The sequence below is a fragment of the Rana temporaria genome, chromosome 12 (assembly GCF_905171775.1).
Source record: "Rana temporaria chromosome 12, aRanTem1.1, whole genome shotgun sequence".
Classification (NCBI taxonomy): domain Eukaryota; kingdom Metazoa; phylum Chordata; class Amphibia; order Anura; family Ranidae; genus Rana; species Rana temporaria.
Genome location: NC_053500.1, coordinates 110109351 through 110134096, shown reverse-complemented (window position 1 = coordinate 110134096; position 24746 = coordinate 110109351). Strand labels below are relative to the sequence as shown.

At 45.1% G+C, this 24746-nt stretch overlaps 1 protein-coding gene across 1 annotated transcript in view; it reads left to right on the top strand.

Moving 5' to 3' along the window:
- The window catches only part of SEPTIN9 (septin 9), a 421638-nt gene that overhangs the window by 69007 nt on the left and 327885 nt on the right, over positions 1-24746 (top strand). Inside the window, exon 2 of the mRNA XM_040330151.1 lies at positions 15070-15129. Within this exon, the coding sequence (XP_040186085.1) occupies positions 15070-15129 (60 nt within the window). The remainder of the gene's footprint in view (positions 1-15069; positions 15130-24746) is intronic.

The window sequence follows — 24746 nt, the reverse complement described above, 5'->3', positions numbered from 1 at the left end:
AACTCGACAGAATCCATCAAGAAACTTGGTGGCAGAGCTTTTTTGCAGAGGAAAACGGTCGTGTGTATGTTTTTCATCTAGGAAACTGTCGAGGAACTCGACGAGGAAAAAAGCGAACAAGTTCTCTTTTTCCTCGACGGGAGTCTCAATTTCCTCGTCGTGTTCCTCGTCAGGCTGGTTTTCGACGAGAAACTCGAGCGTGTGAATGCTAAGAAACCCACGCATGCTCAGAATAAAGTATGAGACGGGAGTAAAAGTAGCATTTGTAATGGAGATAACACATTTATCACGCTGTAACAGACTGAAAAGTGCAAATCGTCTCCGACCAAACTTTTACTTAAAGCGGGAGTTCACCCATTTCTAAAAAAAAAAATTTTCTTCCCCTAGATTCCTGCTCGTTCGGTCTAGGGGAATCGGCTATTTGTATTAAAATATGAGCCGTACTTACCCGTTTTCGAGCTGCATCTTCTTCCGTCGCTTCCGGGTATGGGTCTTCGGGAGCGGGCGTTCCTTCTTGATTGACATTCTTCCGAGAGGCTTCCGACGGTCGCATCCATCGCGTCACGATTTTCCGAAAGAAGCCGAACGTCGGTGCGGCTCTATACTGCGCCTGCGCACCGACGTTCGGCTTCTTTCGGAAAATCGTGACGCGATGGATGCGACCGTCGGAAGCCTCTCGGAAGAATGTCAATCAAGAAGGAACGCCCATTCCCGAAGCCCATACCCAGAAGCGACGGAGAAGATGCATCTCGAAAACGGGTAAGTACTGCACATATTTTAATACAAATAGCCGATTCCCCTAGAGAGAACGAGCAGGAAGCTAAGGGGAAAAAGTGCCCTCTAAGGGTGAACCCCCGCTTTAACACGCAGTAACATGAGATTAGCAAAAGCAGCCCCAAGGGTTGTGCCAGTGGAATCGAACTTCCCCTGCTATTGTATGTGTTGTACGTCACCGCGTTTGAGAACGAGGAGATTTTGGCTTGACAGTGTGTACGCAAAGCAAGCTTGTCAAGTTCCTCGACAAGCCTAACAAGGAACTCGTCGAGGAAAACGATGTGTCTTTTCCGACGAGTTCCTCGGTCGTGTGTACGAGGCCGTACACACGCACGGTTTACTCGGCAAGGAAGCTCTGCCAGTAGCTTTCTTGCCGAGAAAACCGTGCATGTGTATGAGCCTTTAGTTCTGACTACAAAAACTCAGATTTCTGATACTGAAAGTTAGAATTCTAAAAATTTAAGTCAGAAGTCTTTGTTTAAAAGTCAACATCCTGACTTTATAAAAAAAAATCTGACTTTTGAGATTAAAAGTTTGAATTCTAAAATTAAAGTCAGAATTCTGCGATTAAAAGGTAAAAACTCTGAATTTTTATATTAAATAAGAAACAATATTATATCAAATAAGAAAAAAAAGGTTCTCCTTGCAAAGCAAAGGCCTAATGTTCATTGCATACTAGCACGTTATGAAAGATTTACCTAGAAATGAAGCCCTCAGAGGCTTCCATCATCACACGACTGAGGAACTCGACGGGCGAAAACACATAGTTTTGCTCGTCGAGTTTCCTGTTAGGCTGTCGAGAAACTCGACAAGCCAATTTTCTCCATTCCCGTCAAGGAAATAGAGAACATGCTTTCTTTTTGGCTCGTCGAGTTTCTAGACAGTTTCCTTGACGAAAATGTACACACGACCGGTTTCTTCTGCAAAAAAAATTCTCCCAGCAAGTTTCTTGCTGATTTTTGCTGAGAAACTCAGTCGTGTGTACGAGGCCTTAGGCTACAGCAGCTTTAATGACCGAGCCGCGATGATGTCATTTCCTCCCATGTGCTGTTCTTTCAGAGCTCATGCGTCGGTGACGTCACAGGCTGCTGCTTACCAGAATATCTCCTAAATGGTGCACATTTCCAAATCATCAACTTCTGTCAAGCAAGGGTGGCCACCAGTGCTGAGACAAGGTCATCCAGAGCCTAAGATGCCAAATTGTGCCCCCCACCTGCACCCCTGAATGCAGTAGGGAGTGGGGTTGAGTTCACAGCAACACACACAATGCCCATGCTCCTTCAAACAAATAAATGCCCATGTATCAGTGATGTTACTGGAAAAAACAAATGCCTTTAGGCAATTGGTGTCACTGGAAGAGAAAATGCCCCTGTGTTGGTGGTGTCATTGGAAGGAAACATTTCCCCACATCTATGATGTCACTTGAAGCAAGAATGTTCCTGGTCTGTGGTGTCACTGGAGAGAAATAAAAGGCCCTGCATCAGTGATGTCACTACAGAAAAAATGCTCCTGTGTCGGTGGTGTCACTGAAAAGAAATACAAGATCCCGTGTCAGTTTTATTACTGGAAAGAAAACTGCCCCTGTATCAGTGGTGTCACTGGAGTTGTCCCCAGAAAAGAAGAGGGCGGCAATCCTTCTCTATTTTCTTCTATATTACCAAAAGTATTGGGACGCCTGCCTTTACATGCACATGAAATTTAATGGCATTGCAGTCTTAGGCCGGGTACAGACGAGCATACATGTACGATGAAACCGGTCCGTCGGACCGTTTTCACCGTACATATCTGCCCGGGGATTTCTGTATGGTGGCTGTACTCACCATCATACAAAAATCCGCGCGTAAACAATACGCGGGGCGTGTCCGCGCCGTCCCCGCGACGTGGGCGGCCCTGCCAGTTCGATGCTTCCACGCATGCGTCAAAGTCATTCGACGCATGCGAGGGATGGCGGGCGCTCGGACATGTACGGTAGGTCTGTACAGACGACCGAACATGTCCGAGCGGGCAGGATTTCAGCGGGCTGTTTTAAAACAAGTCCAGAAATATTTGCCCGCTGGAAAAAGGCCCGGCGGGCAAATGTATGCTGGAATCCTGTCCGCTTGGGCCTACACACGACCGAACATGTCTGCTGAAACTGGTCCGCGGACCAGTTTCAGCAGACATGTTCGGTCATGTGTACGGCCCATTAGTTCCTGGGTTCAATACAGAGTTGGCCCACACTTTGCATTTATGAGAGCTTTGACTCTTCTGGGATGACTGTCCGCAAGGTTTAGGAGTGTGTCTATGGGAATGTTTGACCATTCTTCCAGAACAGCATTTGTGAGGTCAGGCACTGATGTTGGACAAGAAGGGCTGGTTCACAGTCTCCGCTCTAATTCATCCCAAAAGTGTTCTCTAGCAAACTTTCCCATCCATGTCTTTATGGACCTTGCTTTGTGCACTGGCGGAGCAGAAAGGCGCCATCCCCAAACTGTTCCCACAAATCTGGGAGCATGAAATTGACACCTTAATGCCGCGTACACACGATCGGAAATTCCGACAAGAAAAGTCAGCTGTGAGCTTTTGGTCCGAAATTCCGACCATGCGTATGCTCCATCGGACTTTTGCTGTCGGAATTTCCGCCAACAAAATATTGAGAGCTGGTTCTCAAATTTTCAGATGGAAAATTCGATCGTCGTGGGGCAATTCCGACATGCAAAATTCCGATGCATGCTCGGAAACAATTCCCTCAATGTCTTCTCCTGCCCTTGATGTCGCTTCAGGTGATCGGTAACTAGGCCACTGGCTCTGATAGACACTTCCAAAACACACCCATCTATGTTATTCAGATGGAGGGCGCTCAACAGGGGGCCGGCCACCTGAATAGTGGGCGGCAGCGGCGAAAATACATAGATTCATGCAATGCATGAATCTATGTATTGTTGAGTGACGGTGCAGGAGAGAGGGGGCGGCGCTCCTGCGCCCACTATGGACGCACCGCCACTACATATAACGTCCACCCAGGATGGGAGATCCCATCTGTGGACATCATTTGACTATGGGCGGGTAGGGATGCAGGGCCAGATTAAGAACATCATGGGCCTGGTGCTGAGGATTTTGGTGGGGCCTTTTATAAATAATAAATAAATGCGTGGGAATGACATGAACGCAGCCCGGCCAAGGCAAGTGACCAAAGACACAGAACCCACAAGGAAGATCGGGTGAAGATGGAAGCGCCCGGGCCCCGCCTGATTCATTACAGCGCAGCACTGGGCAGTGCCTAAGTGCACAGTTACCAACATTTAAAAAATATTTTCAGGGACACTTTTTTTACAAGTGCTATATTTAGAGTAGCTGAGATCCCCGATGTTCCTCTATACATCATAGTAGTAATCACAAAATTAAATGAGTACTAATAATGGGGCAGAACAAATATGAGAACTGAGATTTCCTTTAGTTGAACTAACAAAAGTGTGTCCATTCTAGAGCTGGTAACATTGAGGATATTCAGTATAATTTTAAATAACTGTTTTTGTGGGTAAGCGACATAGGGGAGGAGTATGGACGGTATATAAGTGGGAAGTATGTGCAGGGAGAGGAATGTGGAGGGTCTAACAGTGGGCACTATGTACAGGAGAGGAGTGCAAAGAGTACAACAAAAGACACTATGTACAGGAGAGGAGTGTGAAGGGTATGACAATGGGCAGTATGTACAGGAGAGGAGTGTGAAGGGTATGACAATGGGCAGTATGTACAGGAGAGGAGTGTGGAGGGGATGACAGAGGGTAGTCCGTACCAGAGAGAAGTGTGGAGGGTATGATGGGGCAGTATGTACAGGAGAGGAGTGTGGAGGGTATGACAGTGGGCAGTATGTACAGGAGAGGAATGTGGACGGTATGATAGTGGGCACTATGTATAGGAGAGGAGTGTGGAGGGTATGACAGAGAGCAGTATGTACAGGAGAGGAGTGTGGAGGGTGCGACAGTGGGCACTATGTACAGGAGAGAAGTGTATGACAGCAGGCACTATGTACAGGAGAGGAGTGTGAAGGGTATGACAGTGGGTGCTCTGTATAGGAGAGGAGTGTGGAGGGTATGACAGTGGGCACTATGTACAGGAGAGGAGTGTGTAGGGTATGACATTGAGCACTATGTATAGGAGAGAAGTGTGGAGAGTATGACAGTGGGCACTATGTACAGGAGAGGAGTGTGTAGGGTATGACAGTGAGCACTATGTATAGGAGAGAAGTGTGGAGAGTATGACAGTGGGCACTATGTACAGGAGAGAAGTGTGGAGAGTATGACAGTAGGCACTATGTACAGGGGAGGAGTGTGGAGAGTATGACAGTGAGCACTATGTACAGGAGTGGAAGGATATTTAGGAACTGCGTAGTGGTTAAGCGGGTCATACATGGATTGAAATTACGCCAATTATGCAGAGACCAGCCATAGTCGATCTATGTATGGGCTAGCTGGTTTTACACAACTCAATCTATTAATCGACTTGAGTACAACCAGCCTGTTAGGTTTTTCCCAAAACAATCAGTGCTGCCAGCTATAGTTAGCAACTCTGATCATTGTACTCACTGGCAGAACACAATAACACTGCAGGAGTGATTCCCCCATCCACAGGTCAGCAGGTGAGAGGGTGTGTGGGGACAGGCTGGGGAGAGATAGTAGTCAGTGGCTGGGTAGGCACTGGTAGTATCAGAGCCAGATACACACAGGTTACATACGCTGCGATCGTTAGAGCGAGAACAATAATTCTAGTACTAGACCTCCTCTGTAACTCTAAACATGTAACCTAAAAAAAATGTAAAGTCGTTTAGGATACCAAAAAAAATCATGCTAACTTAACTAACTAGTGTTTTTTTTAATGAATGAAACAGTTTTTTTTAAAAAAAAAAAACATGTTTGAAAAATTGCTGCGCAAATACCGTGCTAGAGCTGCACAATTAATCGTTAAAAATCGTGATCTCGATTCAAACCCCCTGACGATCTCGAATGCAGACTTTGACGATTCTTTCATATAGCAAGTGGAAAGATTTTCAACTATCAAAAGAAAATATCTGGGCAGTCTGCCAAGTTTTTAACAGGAAACATTGTAACTAACCTTCCTTCTTAGATCAAAGGGATAAACTTCTGTGTGTAAAGAAAAAATCTGGGCAGTCTGCCAAGTTTGTAAACAAAATGAAACATTGTAACCAACTTCCTTCTTGGATCAAACTTCTGTGTGTAAATGCGGGAAATTTAACCACTTAAAGTCCAACACTTGTTTCTTAAGTTAAAAAGCAATATTATTTGCTAGAGAATTACTTGGAACCGCCAAACATTATATATATTTTAGCAGAGACTCTAGGGAATACAATGGCTATTGCTGCAATATTTTATGTCACACTGCATTTGCCCATTTCAATGAATAATAAAAACCATAAAAACAAAACAGTGAAGTTAGCCCATTTTTTTTTGTTTTAATGTGAAAGATGATGTTACGCCGCAAGAATCGTGAGAGAATCGTGATCTATCTTCTAAGCAAAAAAATTGCAATTCTCATTTTAGCCAGAATCGTGCAGCTCTGTACCGTGCAACATAAAAAGTGCAAAGACCACCATAGAGTAATTTTCTAGCAAAAAACAAATGATGATTTTTACATGTAGGAGAGAAGTGTCAGAATTGGCCTGGGTGGCAAGGGGTTTAATTACCATGAGTAATATACAAATAATTATTATAAGCCCTGTGACCCTATCAGTTTGCTGTAGTGTGTCAGCTTGTATTTATATTGGCCGCTCTGAATGTAGCTTCTGACAGGCTGTGCAAGCAGGCCCGTATCTCCGGAACCATAAATGATAGCCGTCCCATATTTTGACCAGTTGTGGGGTATGTCTTCAACTGCCTTCCCCCCAAATGTGGGGTTTCTGCGACCTCTGGTCGTCGAGCTACAACCCCCGAAGTAAATCTTTTTTTTTTTTTCTGATTTTTTTTTTTTTTTGGGGGCAAAAGGGCCTATCTTGAGAAAGGGGCCTGGAGCTGCAGCTCCATCAGCCCCCTTGTTAATCCGGCCCTGTAGGGATGGGTTGGTTTCTATGCAGAGCTGCACCAGATTTTGGACTCTTTAGTCTGTGAATCAACACCAATGGGTGGCTGAATGAATGATACACTGACATGATCCAACACTGCCAAAAAATATTATTTTTGTCACTGTACTCCACTGTACATGCATTGTGTATCTCAGAGTATTGTCAGTTACTGCAGGTCCATCGTCCTTCTCTGTTCTCTCCATCGGGGAAGCATTTAAACAATGGGTGAAATGCCACCCAAAAGCATAGGGGAACCATATGTCATTCTGCATCCTAAACCTTTATCTGTAATCGGCTGTGCTGAGACCGACTGGGCGCTACCAGGGCGCTTTCATGAACACTCATAGAGGAGGATAGTAGTTATTTATGGCAGCACCTCTCCTTGTAGCAAGCAGTCTAAGCACAGTTGATCTCAGATAAGGCACGGGGGACTTAAGCTTATTTCCTATGGAATTTCATGAGCTGAGGGCTGTGGGCTTTTGATGTCTTCCTTCAAACACTGTGAGAAGAATAGAAAGTTTTCAATAGTTGCTTCAGGCAACAAAAGCAGTTGCTCTTTTTGTCAGTTTTCCACGAGGGTCATGGTATAGAAGCATTTGTCACTTCTCAATTATGGTCTCAGCACACACTTTTGTGCTTATTACATTTTCCATACCAAGTGAAATGAGCATGTACAAAGTGTAGAAACTCATACCAGCCAGTCATAAATCTTCTTTTGGCTCATTAAGTACACAAAAGATGAAAACTCTGCAGGCTGGAGGGCTGTAATGGAGGTAGTGGAAGTCTCCACCACTAGGCAAACGTAGGTCCTTGAGATGGGCGAGGCACAGCATTTAAGAAAACAGTCAGGTCCAGATTCAGGTAGGGAGCGTGTATTTGTGTGCGGGCGTAACGTATCCTATTTACGATACGCCTCCGACAACTTTGACAGGCAAGTGCAGTATTCACAAAGCAAAGTTGCGGCGGCGTATCGTAAATTGGCCGGCGTAAGCCCGCCTAATTCAAATCTGTAAGATGTGGGCGTGTTGTATGCAAAATCATTGTGACCCCACGTAAATGACGCTTTTTACGAACGGTGCATGCGCCGTCTGTGAAAGTATCCCAGTGCGCATGCTCCAAATTAACCCGCAAAAAGCCAATGCTTTCGACGTGAAGGTAAATTACGCCCAGCCCTATTTTCGAACGACTTACGCAAACTACGTAATCGACGGAAAATTCAACGCTGGCCCGACGTCCATACTTAACATTGGCTGCGCCTCAGGCCTCGTACACACGACCGAGTTTCTCGGCAAAAACCAGCAAGAAACTTACTGGGAGATATTTTGTGTACATTTTCGTGGAGGAAACTGTCGAGAAACTCGACGAGACAAAAAGAGAGCAAGTTCTCTATTTCCTTGACGGGAATGGAGAAATTTGGCTCGCCGAGATCCTCGACAGCCTCACAAGGAACTCGACGAGCAAAACGATGTGTTTCGCCCGTCGAGTTTCTCGGTCGTGTGTCCGAGGCTACATATAGCAGGGGTAACTTTACGCCGGAAAAAGCCTTACGTAAACGGTGTATCTGTACTGCGACGGCCGGGCATACGTTCCTGAATAGGCAGTTAAGATACGACGGCGTAGGAGACTTACGCCGGTCGTATCTTAGCAACATTTAAGCGTATCTCAGTTTGAGCATACGCTTAAAGTTGCGACAGCGTGGATTCAGACTTACGACGGCGTATCTACAGATACACCCTTAGTAAGTCTTTCTGAATCAGTGTTCATCAGAGCAAAATAGGGTCATTTCAGGGAGTTTTGTACTACTCCAACATTCCTATTTTAACAGAAAAAAAGGGGAGCAGATTTCAGTGAAAAATTTTGGTCTCTTTTAACTTTCTATAGATGGGGTCTCCAAACTTTTTAAACAAAGGGCCAGTTTACTGTCCTTCAGACTTCAGTCATAAAATCGTTCATGCAATTACATAGTGTATAAAATAAAAATTTGTAATTGTCTGATGTGCCAGACATATCTTAAAAAAAATAAAGAAATATATAAAAGAAAGACAGTGCATAATAACATGTTTTTCTATAATGAAGTTAAGTTGTGATTTACAAGAAGACCACTAGGTGTCACCAGAACACTATTTTGCAGGAATGCACACAATTATGGCCCGTACACACGATCCGAAAAATGGACGAAAAATACCGCTTTTGTCGCGATCGTACGATAATCGGATCGTTAGTACAGAGCTTTCGAGAGCCAATCACAACAATTCATCAGATATTATTCGATTGGACAAGCACGAACATTTTCCTCGTACGATACTAGATCGTACGATTTTCCTTTAGTCAGTACAGTTGTCATCTGAAAATACAAATACACTACAACACATGACATCACTTCCGATTTATTTTTCTGTCATACGAGAATTTTTATGACTTTAGTAACCTATTCAATTTCTACTTGCGACTAGTAAACATAAAAAGTCGGACGATCTGTCGTTCAATTTTCGGATCGTGTGTAAGGGGCATTAGAGAGGAGTCGGCTAATGAAGAAGTGACATCGCTGGCGCATGCGCTCTGAAGGAATGGCCCCAGGTGACGTTCCTTCCGAGCCCTGTGCTGTGAACGGCGTCACCCGTGTGCATTTGCGGGAGAGACGTCACGGCAGCTCCGGCCAATCACAGAGCCAGGGCCTTCAAACCAAGAAGCAAGATGGGTGAAAATGGTAGCGGCTGTTTTAAGGTAAGTTTCACATAATGTGCTAGTATGCGATGGATACTAGCACCGTGTGACTTTACCTTGCAGGAAGGAAGGAAAAAAAATGTCCAGTGGTAGACAACCTCTTTAAATCAAACTAAACTCCCTTAACCAACATTGACTATTTTTAATCCTTATGCTTCTAGCTTTAGTAAATAGATGGAAAAATAGTACAGTGGAACCTTGGTTTATGAATAACGTGGTTAACGAGCTTTTTAAATAACGAGCATTTTTTATTTTTTTTAAATCCTGACTCAGTTTGCTAGTGTTGTCTCACAAAACTAGCAGAATTCAAGCTAATGGGGTGAGCAGTACCGCATTTGGCCACAGGTGCGGGGGCACCGGTGACACTCAGAACGGTTCGGAGCCGTTCGAAAATACTTTGGAGCCGTTCGAAAATCACTCAGAAATACTCGGAAACACTTGGAAATAGTCCGTTCCTGAGTGTTTCCAGATCTTTCCGAGGGTTTCCGAGATCAGCCAAGCTGTCCCCGAGTTTTTCTGAGCCTCTTCGGCACCTCCCACCTCTAGCCACATGCGGTATTGCCAGTGCGAACAAATTATCTCCGTTTCCATTGACTTCTATGGGAAAACTTGCTTTGATATGTGAGTGCTTTGGATTACAAGTATTCTCCAGGAACGGATTATGCTTGTAATCCAAGGTTCCACTGTATATATATTTACTTGTTTAAACCTTCACGAAACACTTACGCCGACGTATCTCGAGATACGCCGTGTAAGCCTATCTATGCGCCGTCGTATCTATGCGCCGTGCCCACAATCTGAGATACGCCTGAAAATAGGCTTCATGCGGCCGACGTAACTTTCCTACGCTGGCGTATTGGCGCATATTTACGCTGGCCGCAAGTGGTACTCCCATTGATTTCCTATGCACTTATGCAAATGAGGGAGATACGCCGATTCACGAACGTACTTGCGCTCGGCGCATAATATACGCGGTTTGCGTAAGACTTACATCCGGCGTAAAGTTATTCCCCATATAGGAGGCGCAAGTCATGTTAAGGAATGGACCAGGGAACACAGCCGTCGGATTTTACGTAGTACATGAATATGGCTAGGCGTAGGTTACGTTCACGTCGTAGGCAATGATTCGACGTATCTTAGGCAGTTGTTTCGACGTGATTCTGAGCATGCGCACTGGGATGCGTCCACGGGACGGCGCATGCGCCGTACGTTATTCGTATCTTTATGACGCTCAGTCCTTCATTTACATGGGGTCACGCCTCATTAGCATGGCTCACGCCCACTTCCACCTACGCTGGCTTATGCCAAGGAAGCCCAGCGTATCTTTAAAAGCGAGTGCTTTGTGAATCCAGTGCTTGCCTCTGTGCGCAGCGCCAGTGTAACGTATATTAGATACGCTACGCCTGCATAAATATGCGCCGATGTATGTGAATCTGGGCCTACATGTGTGGAATATTTTTTTTAGAGGAGGGGAGGAGAAGCTTTCTCAGCTAAGCACACCCTCCTGCCAGCATGCCTGTGCTAAGGGCAGATGGATTTCATGAAACATCTGCCCTTATTCACGAAGGGTTGGATGGGTGAATTTGCTTTGGATATTGAAGGTTAATTAAATAGCATTTTCAGATACAATTTAGTTCCTCTTCAATTTGCCAGTTTTGGATTTAACTCAGATTAGGGCGATGAATTTGATGTCAGGTATTCAGAAAGTTGTGGCCGTTTGTGTGGACCAGTTTTGTGGCATTCCATTTAGTATCTTCTGTATCTTTTTGGCCTTCAGCAGTCAGCTAGGAGGGAAGTGTCACCAAACACCCCCATATAGCAGCATAGTAAGAGTGTATGCTCATTCATTTCTGGCCATACAAAGAACTGAAGACATCATCATGCTGCCAGGCTGTTTAAAGTCTCCACCACTAGTCACATCTTACTCACCATGACAACATATAAAGGTGACATTGGTGTCAGAGTAGGGCGCCAACAGATGTGGGCTGATTTTGACCTGCTGCCCTCATATATGTTCTTCTACTACAAACTCCGACACGCCATTCGTGATCAGTTTGGCTCCCTAGAAGATCCCATCGTTATACCTCAGTTAGAGAAAATACTGTGACACCCTGACCCCACTAAACGTATCTCCACATACTATGCTGCCCTTATGGCAGACAGCAACCCTAGACTTTGGGTGGTCCAGACAAAATGGGCTTCTATGGACTCTACTCTTAGGCCCCATACACACGGGAGGATTTATCCGCGGATACGGTCCAGCGGACCGTTTCCGCGGATAAATCCTCTCGAGGATTTCAGCAGATTTTAATGCGATGGAGTGTACTCACCATCGCATTGAAATCCGCGCCGAAATCCTCTGGCGATGACGTGTCGCGCCGTCGCCGCGATTATGACGCGGCGACGTGCGCGACGCTGTCATATAAGGAATTCCACGCATGCGTCGAATCATTACGACGCATGCGGGGGATCCCTTCGGACGGATGGATCCGGTAAGTCTATACAGACCAGCGGATCCATCCGTTGGAATGGATTCCAGCAGATGGATTTGTTCTGCATGTCAGCAAATATTCGATCTGCTGGAAATCCATCCCAGGGGAGATATATCCGCGGAAAAAGATCCGCTGGCGTGTACACACCATAGGATCTATCCGCTGAAACCCATTTGCTGGGATTTATCTGCGGATGGATTCTATCGTGTGTACGGGGCCTAACAGAAGATGACTGGTCAGAATTCAGTGATACATAGAAGACCTCAGTAATATCATCCAAAGATCGTATCAGTAACCACTTCCATACCGGACACTTATACACCTTCCCGCCCAGACCAATTTTCAGCTTTCAGCGCTGTTGCACTTTGAATGACAATTGCGCGGTCGTGCTACACTGTACCCAAACTAAATTTGTATCATTTTGTTCCCACAAATAGAGCTTTCTTTTGGTGGTATTTGATCACCCCTGGGATATTTATTTTCTGCAAAAGAAAATTTTGAAAAACAAATGTTTTTTTTTGTTTCTGTTACAAAACTTTGTAAATAAGTAAGTTCTCCTTCACTGATGGGGCTGCACTGACGGGCACTGATAAGGCGGCACTGATGGGCACTGATGAGGTGGAATTGATGGGCACTAATATGCAGAACTGATGGGGCACTGATAGGTGGCACAGATGGGCACTGATAGGTGGCACAGATGGGCACAGATAGGCGGGAATGGATGGGCACAGATAGGCATCATGGATGGGCACAGATAGGCGGCATGGATGGGCACAGATAGGCGGCATGGATGGGCACTGATATGTGGCATGGATGGGCACTGATAGGTGGCACAGATGGGCATGGATGGGCAATGATAGGTGGCACGGATGGGCATGGATGTACTGTATTATATTGTACTTATGGATGCCAATCAGTGCAAAACAACAATGCCTGCCAATCAGTGATGCCCATTGTGGGCACTGATTGGCATCCCTGGTGGTCTAGGGTGGCATACCTGTGGAGGGCATCCCTGGTGGTCTAGTTGCATCCCTGGTGGTCTAGTTTGGGCATCCTCGGGGGGGGGGGCTGTGCTGATAAACGATCGGCTCTCCTCTACTCGCGTCTGACAGACGCGAGTGAGGAAAAGCCGATAACCGGCTCTTCTTTGTTTACATCGTGATCAGCTGTGATTGGACACGGCTGATCACGTGGTAAAGAGTCTCCGTCAGAGACTCTTTACCTAGATCAGTGTTGCGGGGTGTCAGACTGACACCCTGCAACAGCGATTGCCGCGATGCGCGCCCCCGGGGGATCTATGAAGCCCACTCTACTCTCAGCACACCAAACTCGCAGGTAATAGTCTATAGCTCAGTGCAGGAAACCCACAGGTTCACTTCTCTGCACTGTGTATCAGTTTGCAAGCAGCCCAGTAACCACTGCAGAACAGATATGCCCATATATACACTGATTTTAGCAATAAACTTACCTTTAATAATAGTATTCTATTTAATTTTTTCCAGAGCAGGGGGTCGCAGGCCTCATCAGAGGGCCTTGCGGGCCACATGTGGCCCCCGGGCCACTGGTTGGGCACCCCTGCATTACAGGTACCTTTAAAACCCATTTGGTTGAAACTGATTAATGACTCAATACCTCTATACAAACTCACGTTTGAGGTTGGGAAAAAAAAAAAAACTTTTCATAAAATATGGGGCAGGTGGTTGGCCAGCCCTTTAAGCCTTACGTCAGATAGATAACATGCTATATAGTGTTCCAAAAAGATGCAGTGTACCTAAACCATGTATACCCTCCTGGTGACTCTGTAACCAGAGAAGTGCATATTGATTATTCCTTGTAACATTTACGCTTAACCACTTAAGGACCGCCGCCTGTAAATATACGTCGGCAGAATGGCACGGCTGGGCAGATGGACGTACCGGCACATCCCGCGTCCCGGTCCGAAGCTCCGTGACCGCGGGACACGCGGACCCGATCGCCGCTGGGGTCCCGCGATCGGTCCCCGGAACTGAAGAATGGGGAGAGCCACGTGTAAACACGGCTTCCCCGTGCTTCACTGTGGCGGCGGGAGACACAATCGATGACGTCACTCCTACAGCCACACCCCCCTATAGTTGTAAACACACACTAGGTGAAACATAACCCCTTCAGCGCCTCCTGTGGTTAACTCCCAAACTACAACTGTCATTTCCACAATAAACAATGCATTTTAAATGCATTTTTTTGCTGTGAAAATGACAATGGTCCCAAAAATATGTCAAAATTGTCCGAAGTGTCCGCCATAATGTCGCAGTCATGAAAAAAATCGCTGATCGCCGCCATTAGTAGTAAAAAAAAAATATATATAAAAATGCGATAAAACTATCCCCTATTTTGTAAACGCTATAAATTTTGCGCAAACCAACCGATAAACGCTTATTGCGATTTTTTTTACCAAAAATATGTAGAAGAATACGTATCGGCCTAAACTGAGGAAAAAAAATTGTTTTATATATTTTTGGGGGATATTTATTATAGAAAAAAGTAAAAAATATTGTTTTTTTTTCAAAATTGTCGCCCTATTTTTGTTTATAGCGCAAAAAATAAAAACCGCAGAGGTGATCAAATACCACCAAAAGAAAGCTCTATTTGTGGGAAAAAAAGGACGCTAATTTTGTTTGGGAGCCACGCCGCATGACCGCGCAATTGTCAGTTAAAGCGACGCAGTGCTGAATCGCAAAAAGGGGCCTGGTCCTTTACCTGCATTTTGGTCCGGGGCTTAAGTGGTTAATACCTGCAAGAGAAATGTAAAATGAACAATGTTTATTGACCATTCAAGTGTATTTCTGAAGTATTACGATGCAATGAATAACCAACGTTTTTCTTTTGTGTGTTGCAAAAAATTATATAAAAATATAAAAAATATAAAAAATGTACTGTAAGACTTGTAAATGATTTCAGTCGGGTTTTACAGTTAAGGAGTTGTATATTTTATCATATACAATAGCACAGCTGTTTATAATCTGTTAAATGACTTTGTTCCTTTAGGTGTCACAAGGACAACAAGTGGGCGACTACGCAAGCTCAGCAGCGATGTGATCAGTCCGAGTAAGTACTGGGTTGATTCTATAAAATTTATTTAAAATGCTGCAAATTAATTGGATAACTCATGCAGTACCTGAATTCTAGTATATATTGATTCATTCATACCGGGAGTATAACTTGAATTTGGGGCCAGTGGTACCAGTTTTTAGAAAGCTCTCCAGTGCTTGCCTTTGCTCAGTGGAAATCTTTTGGTTCTTTTTGACCTACTTCACCATAAGCTGCTCGGCTATATTTTCCTGTTATTCACCAAGTCCTATTCCGTAGAAGTCATTGCATTCAATGTATCCATACACTGTACTGACCATGACCAACAAGCCTGGAGCAACTAGCTATATTCAGTTTGGATTAAATGCCTGTATAATATTAGACTGTGTCTAAGCTGTGAACCAGCATATTTGGTTGTGAAGTTGGCCAAACAGGCTAAAATAATAATTCCTATTTGAGGAATAAACCCTTTATTTTTGAGATTTGTGTTGCAAGTAAGACATGTAGATACCTTCTCTTTTAAGAAGGCTTTAGTGACGGTTCACACAGGGGCAACACGACTTCCATCGCGACTTTGCGAGGTCGACTTCAGCGCGACTTCAGGTCGACTTCAGCGCGACTTCAGTGCGACTTCAAGTCGCCTCCAGGACAGGTGACTTTTCCAGTGGCCAATCAAGCAATAATTAGCTCTATGGGAGGAAGGGGTTTGCCAAAGAAAACAATTTTCTCTTTCTGTACAGTTGCTTTAGTTAAGACAGTGATCCGACTTTGGAGGCAACTTTTCTGAAGTCGGAGCGACTTCAGTAGCGTAGATTAAGACGGCTCTCCAATCACACAAGGTCTTGCATTTGGTGAAAAGAAGACTTGTCCTTTTCTGAACAGAGGACGTGTACAACAAGCAACCTGCTATGATCAGCTGAAGTATAGTGTGAAACGCGTCAGCTGTCCGGTTTGCTGTGGCTTATAGTGCTTTTTCCTGATTTTACCAATAAAGGCAACGATTGTTTGAAGTGCGGCTGTCCAGAATACTTAATTTCCAGTCTCGCAGCACTGGACGCTTAAGCCCTGCACACACGATCGGTTCGTTTGATGAAAACTGAACGATGGACCGTTTTCATCGGACAAACCGATCGTGTGTGTCCTTTGTTTTCCATTGGTGAAAAAAAAATAGAAACATGTTTTAAAATTTTCCTATGGATAAAAATACGATCGTCTGTGTGGAAGTCCATCGGTCAAATATCAATGAATGCTCAGAATCAAGTCGACGCATGCTCGGAAGCATTGAACTTAATTTTTATCAGCACGTCGTAGTGTTTTACGTCACCGCGTTGGACACGGTCGGATTTTTGACTGATGGGGGCAGATTCATCAAGAGATACGATGGCGGATCTCCTGATCGTATCTGTGAGAGCCGACGGTCGGATCTGTGAGATCCCACGGTCGGATCTATGCGACTGATTCATAAGAATCAGTTCTGCATAGATCTCCCTTAGATCCGACTGGTGTAAGTGACTTACACCAGTCGAATCTTAGGCTGTAATCTCCCGCCGGCCGCTAGGTGTCGTCGCTTTTTTTTACACGTTGCATATGCAAATGAGGAGAACCGCCGATTCACGTCCGTACGCCAGCCCGTCGCTCTTTTTCAACATCGTTTGCGTTCGGCTTTTTCCGGCGGATAGCTACCCCTGCTAATATGAGGGGTAGCTAATGTTAAGTATGGCCGACGTTCCCGCGCCGAGTTTTAAATTTGTTACGTCGTTTGCGTAAGTACGTCGGGAATACGGATGGCCGTAAGTAACCTAGCCGCCGAAAACAATGACGTCCTAGCGACGTCATTTGGAGCATGCGCACTGGGCTTTTTCGCCGGCGGCGCATGCGCAGTTAAATCGGCGCGGGAACGCGCCTGATTTAAATTGTACACTCCCCCTAGCCGCGGAATTTGCATTCCGCCGGGGGGAGTTAGGATCCGACGGTGCAATTTGCGAGGTAAGTGCTTTATGAATCATGCACTAGCCTCGCTAAATTGCACCGGCGGATCGTAAAACAGGTAGATCTGGCGGATCTAAAGATCCGCTGATCTACATGAATCTGGCCCAGTGTATGTAGGCAAGACTGATGAAAGTCAGCTTCATCGGATATCCAACGAAAAAATCCATCGGATTAGATTCCATCAGATATCCAATCGTGTGTACAGGGCTTTATAGTACTGTGGAGGCTGAACGAGAATTTTTTTTTTTACCAATATGCGCTGCAGCCAAACACGATGACCCCATGATTAGAGGTAATTTATTTTTACACAACATACACAAAACTGTTTTCTTCCTGGGGTTCAGCTTTAAACACTTCCCCACTCTTCAATCTAAAACGTAATCAAAAAGTTTGGCTGGAGTTGGCCTTTAATCCTTTTTTCATATTTAATGCTGCCAGGTTTATTCTGTTTTCTGGATAACTACCATGAATGTCTGGCTTTAACCAGGAAAATCTGACCTAGTGACTTATTTCAAGGCAAAGGGAGACTTCCAAGGTCGTAAGAAGTCCCCCCAACTAAATATGGATTTCGGTGATTTAATATAACTCTCTGCAGGTGTAACAACAGAAAATGGATTCTAGGTGTCTGCGTTTGTCTGGTAAGGTCAGGGTATGTAATTCTACTTAATCCAGATGAACCCTTCCTGCTATAATGTCCTGCAGCGTGTTCTTGCATTTGGCTCAGCGTTGGATGGGTTAAATAGCAAGCACCCAATGTAATCCCTGCATTCTGGCCAAGGAGTTAGCAATGGAATAGTATAATTGCTAACAGGTACAGCAGGATCCCTCACTGTAACAACGTATTACACATTGGCAGCCTGTGCAATGCTTTGGGCTGGATAACCAGCTTTTTCAAAGAGGGGAGGGCTGCGTAGAATCCCATACAAAAACATAATAGAATGTGTACTCTGCAGTTTTATATAAGGAAAGTATTGGATTAACACTAATGGGCATCGTAATGCATGAAGCAGTTGATGTATGTAATTGGGGCACTGTTCTTTAATTGGCAGGCATGACTTTACTGTAAAGCCATCCTTTAGACAACAGGCCGGTTATAACGTTGCTGAGCTGGCGACAGGAATAAAAAGGTGGAGAATTGAGAGAGTGAAAGAAAAGAAGGAACGGGGAGGGGTGAGCAGAGGAAGATTAAGGACGGAGGATGGAGAGTTGGGAGAGAACGGCCTCGGAGAGAGGAGGAAGCATTGAATCGAGAAAAGAAAGGTTGAAATGAGGGCAAACAGTGACATTAGGCAGCAAAATATAACAAATATTGATAAAAATATAACAGCTATAAAATGCACATATTCTTTAGAGTAGGAGAAAGATCTGGGTAAGGGAATATGGTGAAATATTACCAGATGACAAGCTATGACACTGATACCAATAATACAGTATGGAGACTCGTGACTAGTGTTTGGCAGCTCCTGGTGGCCAACACAAACCAGTGGGTTTCTGTTGTGGTTTCAGGGCAATATGGAAATATAAACCTAGACATGTCACATTATCAGGATACTCCAAAACGATATCAGGAATCAACAGGGCAAACTTTTTTTCTTCTCTAGGTCTCTATAAGAGCAGACCCAGTCCATATAGTAACCCCTGGCACTTGACTCACTCTGGCACATGCAGATCTGGGATCCCAAGCAAGGTCTTACTCACAATATCCTAGGAGAGCTGTCTGCCACCCACCTTCCATTTGACTCATTTCAGTGAGGGAACCAAAAGATCCTTCTCCAGACCAGAGACCCAGGTGATACTCTAGAAATATTTAGCAAATTTTGCCCGGGCCCTCAGCTCAGGAGCCGCACAGCAAACTGCAAATCTTCCCTCACACTAGCCTCCAAGGGGCATCAGCCCCAGGAGAACTGGAAACCTCTCTTAAGAGGGAAAAACAATCTGGCCAGACCTCCCAAACATTTACCTCCTCCACAGACACCTTTTGGATGCCCCTTTCCAGGGATTGGCTGAGGCATGATAAATATTCATAACTGCATACATGATCATCCCTGCCCTATATTCTGGAAGCTTCTCCCAGAAGCAGGTAGGAAAATCAAACACCCAGCTTAGACAGCACTGACCAGACAAAAACAATAGATCACTGCTTCACTGACTACTTTCCAGCAGTCTTCCAGCCAATCTGGAGAGATCACAGCAGCTTCCTCTTTTTCCTCTGGTGGCAGCAGGGGGCGGACATTCTTCTAGCACTGAGCGGAACCACATAATGATGTGTGAGCACTGCTCAGTCCTGGTGTACTGTAAAGTCCAGCCTGTGTGATGACACACCCTTTAGGGCAGGGGTGTCAAACTCAATTTCATTGTGGGCCGCATCAGCATTATGAATGCCCTCAAAAGGGCCGGTTGTATCTGTAAGATTAGATGTCCAACACTTCCCCTTCCCTTTACATTAGATGTAAAAAGCCACCCCACCATCAGAAGTTAAGTCCCCCACTCTCCCTTACATCATAGTGCACCCCTCTTTCCTTATGCTGCTGCTGGGAAGAAGCTGGATGCAGTGCTTGAAAGCAGAAAGTAGGGGTCTGGAGTAGTACCAGAGGAGGGCTGGAGCTCTCCTGCAGCTGTAGGATGGGTGCGAGGGCCACATGAAATGGCCTGGAGGGCCGGATTCGGCCCGCAGGCCTTGTGTTTGACACCTGTGCCCTAGGGGATGTATACTGTAAATGACAGGTTGGGTAGAATGACATGACAGTTCCTCCTGAAGAGCACTGGCAGCTGTGGACCAAGGAAGAAGCTGGGGACGGTGCTAGAGCTCGAAGAGTGTAAGTAGAAATTGAGAGAAATTAAAAAGAAAAATTAGAAAGTTACTGGAGTTTCACTTTTTTTTTTTTCCAAAATATTTTATTGGGTTTACAGAAAAATAGTATAACAAAGACAAAAGGACTGGGGTTCAATGACTAGTCCAAAAAAAAATAAAAAATAATTGTACATAGTCCAAAGGTGTACAGCATTATCACACAGGTAGAGATACTTCATGGACTTGCTTGATTGTTGGAATAGTTTAGGACTATAAGACAAATCTCCAGGGAGAGGTAAAGGTAAAGATAAAGGTAAGTAAAGGCTAAAGAAAGAGGTAGAGAAGGGGGAGGAGAGCAAGAAGAGATCTTTATACATTCTAAATGCACAGTAGCTAGAACAATAGCTTAGTACCTTGGATCACCATAAGTGAGCGTGACTCACTAGTCAATTATAAAGGGTAGTGGGGGGGGGGGGGGGATATTTACACTGTAATATCGTAATACCTTGGGTAAGGGGTGGTCACGTAGGTTGGGGGGTTGCAAAAGCAAAAGATCCTGAAGATAAGGCATTTTTTTCTGAGGTAGATAGGTATTGCATAATGAAAGCTGACCACTTTAATTCAAACTGGAGTTTGGAGTGCGTGGGGGCGGAGAGAGTGTCCATGTTTTCTCTGAGTAGCAAAATTTTCAGCTCTTTTATCGTGGCTGATATAGAAGGAGGGGATGAAGTGATCCAGTGTTGGAGAATTGTCCTGCGAGTCGTGAGTAGGGCCAGTAGTATCCATTGCCGTGTGTGTCTGGGCAGGCGGTGGTATACAGAAGAGTGTGGTTCCTGTGAGGGGGGCAACCAAAAAGTAGGAGTGCAGGGTCCATCATGGGGCAATACTGAGTCACTTTGGTTACTAGGCGGATAACCGACGTCCAGAATAGCACTATGGGTGAACAGTTCCAGAGTCTATGTAGAAGCGTTGGTTTGATTGTTAGGCACCAGGGACAGGCCGGGCCTATTTCAGGGGCCTTTGATGCAGAAAAAGGGTAGTACGCCCTGTGGATGATCTTGAATTGGGTCTCTCTCCAAGACTCGTTTTGAATGACAGACCTGGTGAGACTGTACCCATGTATGATGTCATCCACTTCCACAACACCGGGCAGGTCTTTGGCCCATGCCGACATGGAGGTTTTCCGTAGGGGTGTTGAAAGTTTACCAAGCAGTGGAGTGTATATGTCCGAAATTGAGTAGGTGTCATTTTTTACAAGGGTATCGATGAATGATGTTCGGAGGCGAACAGACTTATTCGGGCATATCTTGTTGATAAAGGCTACATATTGCATGTACGGGAAGTAGTGGTTTTGGGGGAGGTGGAATTCCAGTGACAGCTGGGAAAACGATTTGATAGTGCCTGTGGCATCTTGGAAAAGGGAGTGAATCCTATCTAAACCTTTGTCCCTCCATTTAGAGAAGGGCTCGTACTGAAGACTGGGTGTAAACATTGGATTCCCATAAATCGGGAGGTGTTTAGAGAATAGTGGAGATAGACCCAATTTCTTTCTGACTTCTCGCCAGGCCACTAGTGTGTTTTTGAAGAGCAGGTTATGTTTGATTGACACTGGTAGTTTCTGAAGTGAGCTATGAAGTATAGCTGCTAGATCAGAAGGTTTGACCAACGATGACTCAAGGCTGAAATTAGAATATCTAGAGCAGGGGTCTCAAACTCAAATTACCTGAGGGCCACAAGACAAGTTTTCATATGCCATGGGGGGCCGCATGCAAACTTTCAAACTTCAAAAACAACAGTACTGGTGTCAGCGAACACATTATTAACCCCCAGCACTGGTGTCAGCGAGCGCATTATTACCACCAGCACTGGTGTCAGCGAGCACATTATTACCACCAGCACTGGTGTAAGTCAGGGTTTGACAAATTTGCTTGGAATCTAGGAGCCAGCTAAAAAAGTTAGGAGCCAGAAAACGCACTCCGTCCCGACGAGCTTGTGTGCAGAAGCGAACACATACGTGAGCAGCGCCCGCATATGTAAACGGTGTTCAAACCACACATGTGAGGTATCGCCGCGATTGGTAGAGTGAGAGCAATAATTCTAGCTCCTCTGTAACTTAAAACATGCAACCTGTAGATTTTTTTAAACGTCGCCTATGAAGATTTTAAAGGGTAAAAAAGTTTGTCGGCATTCCACAAGCGGACACAATTTTGAAGCGTGACATGTTGGGTATGAATTTACTCGGGGATAACTTTACTGTTGTCTTATTTTTTAATTAAAAAAAGTGTAATTTTTTCCCAAAAAAGTGCGCTTGTAAGACCGCTGCGCAAATACGGCGTAACAGAAAGTATTGCAACGATTGCTATTTTATTCTCTAGGGTGTTAGGATAAAAAATATATATAATGTTTGGGGGTTCTAATTAGAGGGAAGAATATGGCAGTGAAAATAGTGTAAAATGACATTAGAATTGCTGTTTAACTTGTAATGCTTAACTTGTAATACCAACGGCCACCACCAGATGGCGCCAGCTCACATCTGGTGGTAATAACTTGTAATACCAACGGCTCACCACCAGATGGCTCCAGCTCAAAAAAAAAAAAAAAATTTATTTTTTTTTTTTTTGTTGCTCCCCTCACTTCCACCCTGCCTGCGGGCCATTTATAACTGTTCGCGGGCCTCAAATGGCCCGCGGGCCGGTACTTTGAGACCACTGATCTAGAGGAACCCAGTATCCAGTCCAGCCCGACCCTCAGTAGGCAGGCCAAATTATATAGCCGTATATTGGGAAGACCCACTCCACCCTCACTCTTCGGGAGAAATAATTTGGTCAGAGCTATTCTCGGTTTGGCTTTCTTCCAAATAAATTTGGTTATGGCTTTGTTTAATAATTGGATATCCTTATGTTTTAGCAGTAAGGGTAGTGTCTGAAGGGGATATAGTAGGCGAGCAAAACTGACCATTTTAAATAATGCGCATCTCCCGAAGAGAGAGAGAGGAAGATCCATCCAAGTTTCAAGTTCACCCACCAACCTATCAATCAACGGAGGGTAGTTCAGAGTGTATAGAGAAGACGGTGTTTTGCCAATCCGCAAGCCGAGGTATGTTATATAGGTACTCGCTATTCTTAAAGAGGAGGGGGGAGGGCGTGGCGCAGGGGGGTAATACCTAAGGGGAGAATCTCGCTCTTCGAGAAGTTAATTTTGAGTCCCGAGCACTTACGGAAATCTTCAAAAATATCTTGTATGGCCGGTATGTCCGCGTGGGGAGATGAAGTAAATATCAGTATATCGTCTGCGAAAAGAGCTACTCTTAATTCCTCCCGCCCTATGTGAAGACCGTGTAACAGAGGGGACAGAGAAAGGAGGCGTGATAGGGGTTCTATAGCGAGGTTGAAGAGCAGAGGGGAAAGAGGGCAACCCTGCCTCGTACCTCTGTGGAGACGGAAGGGTGGGGATTGTATGCCTGCTGCAGTGACCGTGGCGGAGGGGGCTGAATATATGTTTTGGATGAAGGAATAGAACGACCCTTTTAGGCCAAAACGTTGCATAACCAGAGAAAGCCACTTAAAACTAACGTTATCGAAGGCTTTCTCCGCGTCAAGGGTGGCTATCGCCGCATCGTCAGAGGGGTGTGTCTGTGCATATTCAAGGGCCATCAGTACTTTACGGATGTTAGCCGCGGCGGATCTGCCTTTTGTAAATCCTGATTGGGCGTTATGTATAAGAGATGGCATAATATCCCCCAGTCTAGTGGCTATGATCTTAGATAATATCTTGGAGTCTACATTTAGTAGTGAAATGGGGCGAAAGGATCCTGGGTCTAGCGGGTCTTTCCCTTTTTTCGCAATAAGTTTGATATTGGCCAGGTGTCCCGTAGGAAGATACGGTCCCCCTGCCCATATGTAGTTGTAAACCGTGTGGAGAGTGGGTATAAGGTCAGGGTTCAGGAGCTTGTAAAATTCGGGTGTATACCCATCTGGTCCAGGCGCCTTTCCATTGGAAAGACCACCCATTGCATGTTTAATTTCTGTCAGGGATATGGGCGCATTTAGTTGTTCTAGCTGTTCGGGGTCTATCAAAGGAAGTTTAGTGGCTTTTAAAAGGGTTTCGGCTAGATCCCTATCCACCGGTTCTGCGCTATACAGTGTGCTATAGAAATTTTCCAATGTCCTATTAACATCTTTGGGTGTTGTGGATAGGGAGCCATCGGGGTTCCTAAGCTTGTCAATGTGTGTCGGCGTATAGGGGCCCTTAGTGATTCTGGCTAGGAGTTTACCTGCCTTGTTCCCAAATTTGTGGAAAAGCAATTGTGTTGCTGATTGTTTTGTCTTTTCCACTTTTTCCGCCCAATTGTCAAATCTTTCTTTGGATGTCACCCAGTCCTTGAGATTGCTGTCTGTGCGGTTGTTATTTAGGTTTTGCTGTGCTATACGCAATTGGTTATTAGCTTCCACAAATTGCTTTTGTGCATTCTTTTTGTATCCCGCTGCATACGAAATAATCCTACCTCTCAAGTAAGCTTTACCCGCTTCCCAGAATAAATTAGGGTTGTCCATGTGTTGGGCATTGTCTCGTGAGTATTCCGCCCAAGCCGCGGTCAGCATTGCTTTAAAGTCATCGTCATGGGCTAGATAGGCTGGGAATCTCCATTGAAGGGGAGATGGAGTTGGCCTAAGATAATTGAGTGAAATCGCAATTGGGGAGTGATCAGAGATCACTAGATTGTGTATAACCGTGTCATGTATGCGTGGTAGAAGAGCGTGTGTGCACAGAAAGTAGTCAATTCTTGCAAAAGACTTATGAACCGGTGAGAAAAAAGTGAAGCCCGTGTCTATGGGATGCTGCAACCTCCACGTAT